Genomic DNA, 14,384 nt, shown 5'->3' with positions numbered 1-14,384 from the left:
ATTTAAGATTGGATTTTTTTACCCTCCAGATGGGTTGGTGCTAGTTTGCATGTGGCTTGGATAAATATTGTGCTAATACAAACAAATGCTGAAATGTAACGGGGCAACATTATGAACAACCTTGTTTAATTTCAACAATATGCAACTGAAATGTAATTTATTGTGTGTTGACTAGCAAATTGTGTTTTCATGTGTGTTTTCGAGATGTGTCAGCCCTAGGCTATGTTGTGGTAGGACAGCAGAATTGTGTGAACAATAGGTCTCTGTGCTGTCTTGCTATTTGTGCCCTCATCTGCAAGTCCCTCCTTCCAGCTGATACTAGAGAGTCCTCATTCAAACACTCTGACAAACAAAAGCGTATAGTCTCTTTCAAAAACAATCGCAATAAATAGACAGTTCAGGCAAACACAGAATTAATCTTAAGAAGATTTTATTCATGTATAAAAATCTACATGTAAAAACAGACAACACATGTACACCAAAAAATGTTAAATTCATTTGAGTAAAACATTGCTTATAGTAGTAACCTTCTCTATGCAAGACAATACTTGTAAACATGACTTGTGTAACCCTTTTGTAAATGTCTTTTCTTTTTCAGAAAGAAGCAGGTGCTGTGCTACAGTTGTATTTAATATGGATTGAATTAACTGTATTACATGAGTGTAGTTGTTCGCTCTTGAACACTGAGCGATAAGCAGAGCTTTTTGGCTTCATCTATTCTTTGCTTTTTCACTACATTCAATGTTAAAACATTCAGTCAACAGGTTTTACCTGAATTATCATGGATGACACACAATTCACTGTATAAGATGATAGAAATACTGGATAAGTGATAGAAACAATCAGTGCAAAGACATGATGGAGGAGAAAAAACACCATTCACATACTGTACATAAAAGAGAACCTCATATTAGCCATGTGCAGGTTTCCAAAATATCCCTTTTCTCCAACAGAACTGATCCATAACTGCATCCAGCCACTTTATCCAGAGAGCATTTCTTCGAAATCTCATGCAAATGCCAAGCTTTATTTATCAGTGTAAAACAAAATTAGCATCCAAACTGACTAAAATCAAGGCAACACAGTAGCTGTCCTTTCAAAGTGAAGCCTTCTTCTGGGCAAGTTTTGAGGCATATTTAAAACAGATTTCTTGACTTTCACCAGATCAGACTTGATATTATCCATAGAAAAGATAAGCTCCAGTGAGTGAAAGCTGTGCAACGTGTATAGCTGTTGGTCGGACCCCGGTCGAGCTGTATTTTACCCGTCTCTCCTTCTTCTATCACAGGCTGTTGCTCATCCACCGGTTCATGACTCTCCACATTCTCTCCCTCCTTTGGATTTTCTTGATCCTCTTCACTTGGTGTGGGGAAGATGCAGTTATGCTCTCCGAAAGCACAATTCAAATCGAGCCATCGTGTGAAGAAGGATGAGGTGAAGGAGAGAAGTCCTTCAGGCGATGACTGAACAGATGGGAAATCAGAAAGATCTGGACGATCCGGGAATTTCTGTTTACAAAAAGATACGAAAAAAAAAAAACACTGACTTCAGATGTCAAGCCTACAATAAAGAATGAAAAACTTACTGATACAACATCTGATAAAACAGTGTTGTAGCAAGAAGTATGGTTTGATCAAAGTGTGTTAGAAAGAAATAACTTTGTATGATGATATACCACTTTTGCTATGTCGTCCAGCGTGTAAATCAGCTCACTGATGAACCTGTACTTGAGGTGAACTCTACTGAGGTGCTGGAAGAGCTGACTCCAGGAATTTGACAGGAACACAGCAGCACTGAACACACAGCACTAAACACACACACACACACACACACACACACACACACACACACACACACACACACACACACACACACACACACACACACACACACACACACACACACACGGGTCATTCCAGAATTGCGGGTCCATTTCAAGTATAGAAAGAAAACAAAAAAATATTATTTTCTTTTTCTGTTAAACCTTTTTATTTTCATAGAAGGCACTTTAAATTCAACATTTTAAATATTTGCTGATCTTAAACTTGTAAGATTTAAAATATTAATGCTGAACATGAATTTACTAACTGAACATCAATGTAAAAAGCTGTCAACTCTGTTACAGACAAAATGGGTTGATTTATATGGGTTGATAACAGAGTTGACGACAACAGAGTTGACATTTTCCACCATTTTGTGCTTTATCTCAAAATGCTAACCTCAAACCAGATACCACATGGCATGTCTAAAATCATAATTTTATGGGTTTTCACCATATTATCGTTTTTTAAAAAGTGAATGAGAGATTTAATAGATTTGACAAATAATTAATCTATTGGTGTATACTAAACATTTTGTACAAATTAATGAGAGAAAAATAATGAAATACTTCACGCTTTCCAGAGTTTCCCACCAGAGGAAGTGACATCCCTTGGTGCAAGTCACATGCTTTTTCTACAAATGCTTTGGAGGTTTTTTTTGTTTTATAACAGAGGTAACAGAGTTGACCAGAATGTAGGGACAGACACAAAATCAATTTATTTATTTATTAAATTACAAATAATACAGAAAATATATATTCTATGCAATTGTTTGCATAACTTAAAAGAGTAAACAAAAAAATATTTGAAAATTAGACTTAATTATTTCATGATAGTTCAAGTTGAATGTATGAATCTGGAGGCGGAGACAGTCAATAATAGGTGCAGTGGGAGTCATTTAGTTAATATTTCCCCATTAAATTGTAGTACAAGTGTAGGGAGTGTACCATATCCAACACATCATTTTGATTTAATGATTCATAATGACAAAAAATGTCATGTGTTGTAAAATTCAAGTATAATGTATCAAAATTGAGCGTCACGTCAATGACCCGTACAGAACTGTCATTCTTACCGGCTCATTGCACAGCGCGCTGTCGTTGAAGTAGTGAGACACGACGTAGTTCTTCGGAAACACTTGTGGCTGCAACACATTTAAAATGTCATTTTACATCCTTTGATCTTTACTTTAGGTTGCATGGGCTTCTCACGCGTTACCAAAACCGCAGAACAACAATAAGGTCAGTGCAAAATTGACACGGGAGAGATAAATGAGATTGTGAACTTTCTAATAAACAATGAGCAGTTTTTTAAAAGGGCGAAACTCACGAATCCGTTCGTTCTTTCAATGTTTATAGAGTCCTGCAGATTTCTGATCGTCGTCTTCATAAAATCATTGCACCCACTTCCTTGAACAGTCAATATTGATAGAAGTAACAGCACTGAAAGGCAAAGGTAAACAAAGGTTCAGAGCATTAAAAGCCGTAAGATTTTTCAGAACAACTACGCATTTTAGTGTCGCGAACACCATCTGATTATACAACCATTTTAATACGCGCATCAATTGATGGACCTTCGTCAGTGCTGCGCGCGTATCACGTTACCTGTTGGTGACATGCTTCTACCGGCCAATGCGGCCCATATTCTCCATGTTCTTCTTAACCAAGTCCTTTTGCGCGACAGATTGTTGCAGGAAAGTTATGGAAGAATCTCAGTCTCGGTGGGTTTTCCAGCTCCCTCTTTCAGAGACTACTAACCAACGTCTCCTCTTCCTCTTACTGCTGCGCTTTCTCCTCGATCCCTCATTGACAGCTGCACTGCGTTCTGCCCCTCTCTGGCTCAATCCCAGTCACTCACTTGGAAACTCCCAAGTCTTCTGGGGGGAAAATTCTGATGGAGAGCAAGATATTCCTCTATTTCCTGTGAGATTATAGTTTCCTGTTTATTTTACTCTTACTTTCCTTCTTCCTTTATAAATCCCTTGGTTTTGAGGCTTGGCAAGCTAGTGAGCAGCACATTGGATCTGTTGTTGTAGGCTACTGGAGCAGACTGTGTGGAGGCTGTTTGCTCACTGAAAGTGAAAGTCCTGGTGGTTCAATCTCTCTCCCCGCTCTCTTTAAAGCTCCCCACCCCTTTACCTCATTAAACAGCATGCACTCCCCCTCTTCTCCTCTCTTTATCTGTACTCAATGCACGGCCTTTCCCGGGCTTAGTCATAGTCATGCACTCTGGCAGTCTGTTTTTAATTTCCCTCCTCCCCACTCAAGTATCCATGTCTGTTGCTTTCTCAATCCCACAAATCATCAAGTAAAATGATGACTAAGCACATAAGCTTTCACGTCTGTAATAAAAGGATGTTATATTTTAACATGTTTATGTAATTCATGCTGTTCTAGATTAGTCAGTTAGGCATGTGATGCCTATAAAATGAGAAGATTCAGCTATGCTGTCATTTATATAGACAAAGCAGTCAGTTTGTGGTTTAGTTTGTGGTGCATTTAGTTCAAATACAGTCACATGAAAGATGGCATCAAAGAAAGAATTGTTCTTAGTGCATAATTAATGAGTGAAATAAAACATTTTCTGTATTGGGATTTTTTTTTATAGTGTGGTAATGTTACAATGTAACGTGTAAACAAAAAACAATGAGAAAGTTTTATGCAAAGTAAAGCTTGCCTTGTACCATCTGGAATAAATAAATTCATGATTATCTATGTGAGTAACAGACACCGTGGCAATGATCCAGCAATTCCTACTATGCCATCATCAATCAACCCGGGCAGACAGGAAAGCGTATCTTGCAATCCTCCAAAGGGTGACATTCACACCTACACAACACATCTAACTGAATTATTTCTTTTATTTAACCTGCATTGATAGATTCATTACACCTTTTTAAATCTAAAATGATTTTGCACATCCAAGATACCTAAATATGTGTGTGTGTGTGTGTGTGTGTGTGTAGAGTGATATATCACTTCTGCTCTGCACGGTTTACATTAATATAGGAGGAAATAACCTGATCCTTTCAGTTACGCTCATGCAATTGTGAAACACTAGTATGTCCTTATGTAAGAGGTGCTTATGGTAGGGGTACATGTTAGAAGTGTTTATTACAAAACTTGAGGTCTTGTAGCACTTTGAAACAAGTTGTAAAAACTGTAATGGCTTTAGGGTCACTGCTAAATATTTCAGAAATGTTCAGCAATTAAAGGGCCAGTTCACCCAAAAATGAAAATTCTGTTATGATTTACTATCATGTCCATCCAAAGAAGATATTTTGATTAATAATGTTATTATTAACTATTTTTATAGTTAATAATAATGTCAATAACTATTTTTGTCCATACAATGGAAGTCAATGGGGTCCAAAACAACACTGGACCTCTTTTTTTTTTTTTTTTTGCATGGCGAGAAAAAACATTGAGACATTTATCAAAATATCTTCTTTTGTGTTCCAAAAGAAATGTGAAAATTATTCGCCACAAGATGATCACGATTGTGGTCAGTAGCTGGAATAATCACATTTCACTAATGAATAATTACATTACTTAATAAAAAGTAGCACTTTACAAGATTTACAAGCAGCGTACAGTCTTTATTTAGCATGTGTGAGTTTAAAATCCATTTATTTAAAATAAGTTAACAAACAAGGATAAATAAAATTGCTGATAAAACAGACAGTTTCTCTCAGACATGTCAGATGAACAGAGATACGTGATGATGACGTGAATTATAATGGACATTAACAGCATCATGTCAACTGATACTCTGCCTCGTTCCCATGAAGTCAGTGTACCATGTGCTATATTAAACACAGTGAAAAAGACAGTGAATGGACATGTCTAGTCATGACGGTAAAAAAACATTCCATTTAAATGCACATGCCTTAAGTAAAAGGTTTTTTTAGGTTTCAATCACTATGGTAGCTTTTACTTTCTCTCTGTACCATGCAGATTCTCAGGCTTGGCCCCTTTTTCCCGTAATTGACCACAAACACACACACGCACTCACACATTCCTTTCATCTAACTCTAGCAATGAGTCTATTGTCCCCTTTCTCTTTCTCACTGGCTCAAAGTTCTTTCTCCACCTCTGACTGCAGTCATCAGATGGCTCTTGTAGAGCTTGCTGAGTCCTGTCATCCAAAACTTAAGAAGACGCACATTGTCCTCTTCTCCGGGCCCCGTGGCCCCCAGAAGGGCCAAAACCTTTTGAGTGTCCTCTTTACTTCTGCCATCCACCTTGGAGAACTTAAACAACACTTTTACTTTGCTGTAACAGAGAAAAAGAAGAGCATGTGGTGAGAGGAAGCACAGAAGGTTAGCAAGGGAACAATAAACAGACAAGACGAAAACAGGGCAAAGAGGAAACTGGAAAGAAGCGAGTAAGTGAATAAGAGAGAGAGAGGGGGAAAAAGGAGAATTACAGGAAAAAGGAGAACAGGCAAAATATTTCACTTTGTGATTGTTACCTGACTTTTCTAAACTGTCTCAAATAAATATAATGGCACATTCCACAAATGTAGTATATTTTGGTAACCGTTCATTCATTGTAGTAAAAGCCATTTTTAATTATTCATTCATTTTAACTACCAAAAAAGTATTATGTAACAGTGGTCCTAAATCTTTGGCGCAACCAAAAACTCCCACATTTCAGGCCCTATTTTGTACACAATTGTGGAAAGTGCCATATATAAATACTGTAACAGTACTTCAACAGTTGGAACAGTTTTATGAAAGAAATTAATACTTTTTTTCAGCAAGGAAGCATTAAATGAATCAAACGTGGCAGTAAAGACATTTACAATGTTACAAAAGATTTCTATTTCAAATAAATGCGGTTTATTTCTATTCCTCTAAGAATTTTGATAAAATATATCTTGCTTTCCTCAAAATATTAAGCAGCAAAACTGTTTTCAAACTTGATAATAATAATGAATGTTTCTTGAGCAGCAAATCGCCATATTAGAATGATTTCTGAAGGATCATGTGACACTGAAGACTGGAATAATGATGCTGAAAATTCACAGAAATATATAAACAATACGTATATATATATATATACACTACCGTTCAAAAGTTTGGGGTCAGTAAGATTTTTTTATGTTTTTAAAAGACGTATCTTCTGCTCACCAAGGCTGCATTTATTTGATAAAAAACAATAATAAAAAAACAGTAATATTGTGAAATATTATGACAATTTAAAATGACTGTTTTCTATTTTAAAGGGGGGGTGAAATGCTATTTCATGCATACTGAGTTTTTTACACTGTTAAAGAGTTGGATTCCCATGCTAAACATGGACAAAGTTTCAAAAATTAAATTGTACGTTTGAAGAAGTATTTCTGTTCCAAAAATGCTCCTTCCGGTTTGTCACAAGTTTCGGAAAGTTTTTTTCGAGTATGGGCATGTGTGACGTCAGATGTAGCGGAATTTCCTTATACGGGTCCTAAGGGCACTTCTCCGGAAGGACGCGGGAGTGCGCGCAACCGTAGACCAGAGCAAGAGAGCGAAAGCAGTACGCCCATCAAAGCGCTATGCTCGGCTTTAGGGAAGTCAATGTCACCAAAGAAGTGGGTTTTTGGTTGCCAGGGCAAGACAACCCTGCACAGATTCCCAAAGAACCCGGCGTTAAGGGACCAGTGGATGGAGTTTGTTTTTTCAGAGCATCAACGGAGGTTGTGCAAGACTGTTTGTTCCCTGCATTTCGACAATGCTTGTTTTATATAAACAAAGCCCAGATCGACGGATTTGCAGATCATCTAATGCTTAAGGATCGAGCAGTCGCAATGATAAAGGTTCGCGGTCGTGCGTTGGAACCGGGCGGTGAGTAAAACTGCTTCAAATGTCTCTGTGTGTTGTTAGCTCGGCGCGTTAGCACAGCTTTAGCTCCACCCACACGGCCCGTCTCCAGCCGCTCGTTTTTTTCCGGAAAGACTCGGTACAGCCTATCTTTCTTTTATAAATATAATAAAACTAAAGACTTTTTGGAGATATGAAGGATGCAATACTACTCTATAGGTACTCAAGATTAACAGGAGATTGAGTGAAAATGAGCATTTCACCCCCCCTTTAATATATTTTAAACTGTAATTTATTCCTGTGATCAAAGCTGAATTTTCAGCATCATTACTCCAGTCTTCAGTGTCACATGGTCCTTCAGAAATCATTCTAATATGCTGATTTGATGCTCAAGAAACATTCATTATTATTATCAATGTTGAAAACAGTTGTGTACAATTTTATTTCAAAATTCTTTGATCAATAGAAAGTTCAAAAGACCAGCATTTATTTAAAATAGAATATTTTCTAACATTATAAATGTCTTTACTGTAACTTTTGATCAGTTTAACTCATCCTTGATGAATAAAAGTATTGATTTATTTTATTTCTTTCCCCCAAAAATAAAATTAAAATTCTTACTGACCCCAAACTTTTGAACGGTAGTGTTTAATGTTACAAAAGCTTTAGATTTCAGATTCTTTTGAACTTTCTATTCATCAAAGTATATATATATATTCTGTTTATATACAAATGTAATAAATTAGACAAAATTATATAAATCGAAATGAAAAGCAACTCTTGAGCAAGCATTTTTGGATAAATTAGTTGATATTTGTATGGAATACAGACTGTCATCTGCTTCTAAAAGGATATATTTGAATGAAATAGTGGTATGTATATATCTAAAGAAAAAGTGCTAATTTACTTCATCCACTCCTCTTTCAGACAGAGGAGGCAGAGAGAGACCACCTCCACCGACAGATTCTCATTAGAAAGAGCCACTTCGATCTTATTCAACAGAGTTGGACCTAGGAGAAAGAAAAATCAGGAAGGAAGCCACATTATATATATATAGTACAAATGCAATAAATAGTGTGTCTGTTTGAATAGGGGTATACATCTTTAAAGACGTATCCTTTAAAGATGTAAATCCTACATGTGCCCATGTGTTTACCTTTATCCGTTGGTTGTGTGTTGGCACTGCTAATGTTGAACTGGTAAAGTGAGAGAATGTCATCATCCGAAACAGGATTTACACAACCGCGCTCAACGTTAAGTACATCCACCAGCAGAGAAAACTCTGGAAGACAGATTGAGAGAAAGAAAGAAAGAAAGAGGGAAAGGGGTTTCACCATTAGGATTCTTAATGAGTGTTGAACTTTGAGATGAACCTGACTCTGAGTTATGAAACAATTTCACTATGTTTAGTAAGAAAACAGTCACCCAGAAGTTGAGAAATATGATGTAAATCACATTCCGACAAAGAAAACACCAAAACACTTTGTTTGAGGCCTCTGCTACATCCATGTGTGTTTGTCTTGATTAAAATAAAATACAATCATGTTATAAAAACAATATGATCCTCTGAATTGACGGATAAAGATTACGAGAGCACTGCTGCCATTTCTCAGTGTCACTTATGTATAGTGTTACTGTTTGTGAATGTTTGACCCAAAGTGATCTTAGCTACGGCAGCACTGCAAAGATGGAATCAGAATACAATAGGTTAATGGGGCTCAAATCCCTCAGGGCTTGGATCTGAAGTGTGTTTTAATGTAGTGTAGACATACGAAAGTTAAACGAACTAGCTGTGTCAAGCAAAAATATACAAAAGGGGGTTTGCAGTGAAACCGAAAAGAAACAGCAGATTATTTTACAGTACAGTACCTGAAGAGCTGACATGGGCTGGGATTGGTACATCCGGGCTAAGGCCAAGGAAGTTGCATCGATATGCTTCCTCATAGTGAGGACTGTACGGAACTGCTCGGACACAGCCAACTGGAAGCAAAGCCTGTGAAATGGTCAGAAAACTGAACTCAGGATACGCTTTTAAAGATCATAAGAAAGAAATTCAGTCAAGGGTGTCCAGACTTTTGACTGGAAGAGTATAGATATAACATATATGTGCTTTATGGTGTAGACCTGGAATCACTTGATTAGTGTGATGGAAATAGGTATTTAGCTAACCTTCAGCACATTAAAAGCTGACTGGATAAGGCCAGGGTCTGCACCTCTCCATATGACTTGGTTTCCCATGAGAACGTGCCATGTCAGTTGTCTGAAATCTGTGGTACCCAGGACCTGCCAATTAATCCAAAATAGCATAGTCAAACTTAATATTTATATATATCTTTTCAAATTGATGTTGGTAACAGAGTAAACATTTATTTGCCTGTCTTAAATGTCTCAATGATTTGAACTTCGGCCCAATAAGGTCCTCTTGTCTTCCATCGTCAAATTGAAAGTCTTTAGTCTGTACACTCTCTGATTGGCTGGCCTGTGAGTTAGATCCGCCCCCTTCAGCACCATCCCAGCCACTCATCTCTTCCTCTTGCTCTGTGAGAGAATTGTACACAATGTTGCGGTGAACCTTTTTTAATGCTGCAGTCTACAGTATAAGCTTAGGTTATGCAGAGTCATTGCTATCATTCAGACTATAAAAGATGAGCAAAAAGCTGAACAATTTCTTGAGAGCTGTTTGTTTGTCAGACTCAGGAGCAGAATGTTGGAAAAGGAAAATCTGGGCCAGACACCCAGTTTAACAGTTCACAAATCAATTTGTTTTAAAAATCAATTTAGCAGACACACTAATTAAAATGTTCCTACGGAATCAATAGTAACCCATGCTTAAAAACAAAACTGAGCAGTGAATAGAAACATAACATTTATCACATTTTTAACTAAACAAAATTTCTATCTTTATTCCTTTAATGTTTTTTAGAATAATTATTTTACTCTGTGTATTCATTTTACCAGTTTGTCTTTCAATGAGAACGAGTGTGTCTTCTGTTGGTGCTCCTTCTAAAAGCTTCTCAGTCAACCGACTGCCACAAGCTTTCAGCAACCTACAGTATAGACAATTAACAAAGTAAGAGGAATTATTATGATTTAAAAATACAAAATAGATAGGCCTAAATTGTATGTGTGTTTGCTGTGGTGTTTTCCAAAGAAAATAATCACTATTACTATTGCTCATACACATTTAGGGTTAGGGATCTGACCAAACTCCTAACCCTAAATGTTAAATGTTTGTCACAGGTACATGAATGATACCTCAAACAGTGCTGTGAAATAAAGTGTAAAATAAGAAATAATGTCACATTGTGAGATATAAAGTAGCAATTTGAGTTATAAAGTCACAATTATACAAAATAAAGTCAAAATTATGAGAAATGCATACTTTTTTTTTGAAAAGTAACAATTATGATAAGTTGTAATATTGAGATATAAAGTCACAATTGGAAGCAATAAAGTCGCAAGTAGGAGAAATAAAGTTAGAGTGAGTTATAGTTAGTTATAGAGTTAGTTATAGTGAGCTATAAAGTCACAAATATGAGAAAAAGTTGTAATTGTGAGATATAAAGTAACAATTATGAAAAATAGTGACAATTGTGAGTCTCAATTAAGAGAAATAAATTTGTAATTGTGAGACATATTTACAATTGTGAGAAACTGACAATTGTGAGACAAATTTGAAATAATGAGAAAAAGTCATGATTATGAGAAATAAAGTTACAATTGTGAGGAATAAAGTCGCAATTGTGAGACTAAGTCACAATTATGAGAAATAGCCAATTATGAGAAATAAAGTGGTAATTGTGAAAAATAAAGTCAAAATTATGAGAAATAAAGTTGTAATTGTCAGATATAAAGTTACAATTGAGAGAAATAGTCAGAATTGTGAGACAAAGTTGCAATTATGAGAAATAGTAATAATTATGAAAAATAAAGTTGTAATTGTGAGATATCAAGTCACACTTATGTGATATAAAGTTGCAATTGTAAGATATCAAGTCAGAATCGCGAGATAAAAAGCGACAATTGTGAGATAAGTCACAATTATGTGAAATGAAGTCACTATTTTGAAATAGAAAGTCACAATAGTGAGACATAAGGTGGCAATTAGGAGAAATAAAGTAACATTGTGAGATATAAAGTCACAATATGAGTTATAAAGTCAAAAATATTCAGAATAGAGTTTTACGCACCAGCTGAATGAGGAGTGCAGACTAGCCCACAGGTTTTGGTGCTGGGTTAGAGATGTGAGTGAGCGGGCTGCGTTGCCGCTGCGCTGGTGGGGGAACACTGCCGGAGAAAAGGCACTGTTCATACGCACAGCCCTCTGAGGACACACACACTGCTCACTGTCAAACACCTGCAGGGTAACAAACAGGACAAAACATTGTATTTTCAACACTGCAAGCAGCTCATCACTCCAAGAGGCACTCCGTCAATCACGCTACTAAAGTGGGTCTGCAGTCCAGTACCTTGAGTGCTGTGTTCTGTAGACTCTGAATGGTTAGCCGCAGGTGGCGCAACAGGAATGGCCAGGAGTTGATGAGGTAGATCCTGTCCATAGCTACCACGACAATGCTATACCAGCGCTGGAAGCCCCGTGCCAGGCTGTCTTTGATGAAAAACGTATGAGAAAAAACAAATCCATGCTGTTCGTCTCCAAAGAAGATGGGCCCCTCTCGACCAGGACAAACCTGCAAAAGCAGATGATATAAAAAGTATCTCATAGATGCATTTTTTTGTTTATTCATTGATGCAAACAAGTGTATACAAACCTCACAGCTGAGGCTGCGCACACACGCCTGTCGCACCACACTGAAGAGCTGTGGCTGGCGGGGATGCTGATGGCTCAGATAGCGGATTCCTGTCTCACTGTCCACACTCACAAAGCCTGGGTGAGATGCAGGTAGGGAGCGACAGCCCTGGTGAGAGAAAGACAGATATTATACAATATTAGAGAGAAGGACATTTGAATATATTTGGGCTGTGACAAGAATACTTTCTCACTTCACACATGTCTGCTCTTTGTGTGGCAGAGCTGTTGGCTCTCATGGTGAGACCTTCGCCCTCTCGATCCCCCTCTCGGTCCCTGTCACCAGGAATGGCTGAACCAGGAGACGGGGACGGAGGGTGGACGGCCTCTGTACAGAATAGCGTCCGAGGGCCATGGAGTTCACAGAAGTGGCAAAGGGCAACTAACGCGTTCATCTGGAGGAAATTGAAAGGTTATATGAGAAAATGCAATACCATAAAAAAATAAAAAAAAAATAATAATAATAATAATAATATTATATATATATATATATATATATATATATATATATATATATATATATATACACACATTTTGATTTTGATAGAATAAGGGTAAGTTTTAGATTAGGGACCTAACAGTGATGCCAATGACTATGGCATTAAACATAACTCATTAAACATAACATTATCAACTGTACAGGCAAAACCATTGTACATTTTGAGATTTTGCTTCCATAGCATATCTTCTTCCAGACTAGTGGAAAACATCCAAGTGTTACTACACTTTCTCTATTTGTGTCTGTAGATTTCAATAAAACATGTTTAAAGGCTGAGTTTCTTCAGTTTGTTTGAATGTTTCTCATGCACTGAGCCAGAAATCTCCACTTCAGTAACACACATAATTATTTATATATATTATATATATGAATTAATTATATCAGTTTTATTCCTATATACATTCTGAAGTTTTCACAGAGGGGTTTGTTCATATATACATTTGACTTATTTATATAATATTTGATTCCTAAAAGTATGGTGATTTTTTTTCTTGAGAGATGAAAATATATCTTAAATCCTCTCTGTAAAAAGTGTTCTGCAAATGATGGCATTTTTTCTTGGATAGTGCCTTTTTGCATTTTTAAACATAACATTGTTGTATAACATAACATTTCAGGAAATTTAAAGTGTTAATGTGTTGTGATCAACTGGGGAAGTATGGTGACATATTAGTTAACATTTTTACCTTATTCACGTGTGGTACCATGACTAAATCTAAATGCAAGCAAAAATTATATACAGAAAAAACAACACCACAATATCCTTACCTTTAACAGCTGGGTAGAGCTTTTGCGCCGACTGGTACTGCCAGTCAACTATTAAGAGCAAAACATTGCAATGGAGTATTGACAATAGTAACTCTCTAATGTTACAGGTTTTGCATGGCTATCAATGTCGCTTACAATGTAATTTGTTACAAGTACTGCTAAACATAAATGGCAAACTATCCTCGCCGATGTACAGTTTACTAAATAGTCGCTGAAATGCGATCGTAATAATTAGTTTTATCGTGTTTACATTGTTAGGTCCATCCTTTTTCAGTCTTATGCATCATGTGATGGGGAAGTCACGCGCTAAGATCACAACAACGTGTGCGTGACTCACACAGCTGCTCTTGTCTCTCAATGGTCGTCGGTACAGGCCAAATAATCCACGAATACGGTTTTCTGTTGTAGTTACATGGTGGCGCCATTTATATGTTTGTTATTTCGAGTGATATAATTAATTATGGGCTCTACCGTAATCCGCTGAATGCCTTTTGAGAACCCTGGTCAATGAAAGAATCTTCTGGGGAATCGGATCTTTTCGACGATTCAGTTGAACCGGTTTACAAAACCGGTCTGAATGAATCGCTCATGAATCATAGGGATAGTTCACCCAAAAATGAAAATTATGTCAATATTTTGAAGAAGGTTAGTAATAACCAAACAGTTGTTGTTTGGTTACCAACC

The 14,384-nt window shown here is 36.8% G+C and overlaps 2 protein-coding genes across 5 annotated transcripts; both read right to left on the bottom strand.

Annotated features, from left to right (window-relative positions):
* Nucleotides 1-409: 409 nt before the first annotated feature.
* On the bottom strand, nucleotides 410-4,058 carry LOC308704094 (uncharacterized protein). The gene is made up of 5 exons (XM_081388174.1): nucleotides 3,425-4,058; nucleotides 3,150-3,262; nucleotides 2,896-2,964; nucleotides 1,676-1,807; nucleotides 410-1,508 (listed from the first exon to the last, which is right to left on the bottom strand). The coding sequence occupies exons 1-5, from the start codon at nucleotides 3,435-3,437 to the stop codon at nucleotides 1,158-1,160; spliced, it is 678 nt and encodes a 225-aa protein (XP_081244300.1). The 5' UTR covers nucleotides 3,438-4,058; the 3' UTR covers nucleotides 410-1,157.
* Nucleotides 4,059-4,664: 606 nt separating this feature from the next.
* Nucleotides 4,665-14,227, bottom strand: flcn (folliculin). Of its 4 annotated transcripts, none has more exons than XM_081389320.1 (13): nucleotides 14,172-14,227; nucleotides 13,701-13,748; nucleotides 12,628-12,828; nucleotides 12,396-12,542; nucleotides 12,093-12,314; nucleotides 11,814-11,980; nucleotides 10,579-10,670; nucleotides 9,998-10,161; nucleotides 9,793-9,906; nucleotides 9,493-9,616; nucleotides 8,780-8,905; nucleotides 8,531-8,633; nucleotides 4,665-6,094 (listed from the first exon to the last, which is right to left on the bottom strand). In XM_081389320.1, exons 3-13 carry the CDS (start codon nucleotides 12,826-12,828, stop codon nucleotides 5,887-5,889), a joined length of 1,668 nt encoding a protein of 555 aa, XP_081245446.1. In that variant the 5' UTR covers nucleotides 13,701-13,748; nucleotides 14,172-14,227; the 3' UTR covers nucleotides 4,665-5,886. The 4 variants fall into 4 exon arrangements, with proteins under 4 accessions (XP_081245446.1, XP_081245445.1, XP_081245447.1 ...); XM_081389319.1 differs by having other exon boundaries at nucleotides 13,951-14,209; XM_081389321.1 differs by lacking the exon at nucleotides 14,172-14,227 and adding an exon at nucleotides 14,038-14,166.
* Between the last annotated feature and the right edge of the window lie 157 nt (nucleotides 14,228-14,384).

Source organism: Scardinius erythrophthalmus (genome assembly GCF_964197995.2).
Source record: "Scardinius erythrophthalmus genome assembly, chromosome: 16".
NCBI classification, from domain to species: domain Eukaryota; kingdom Metazoa; phylum Chordata; class Actinopteri; order Cypriniformes; family Leuciscidae; genus Scardinius; species Scardinius erythrophthalmus.
Note: the sequence above shows the minus strand (reverse complement) of the source record. Positions and strands in the feature narration are given on the sequence as shown.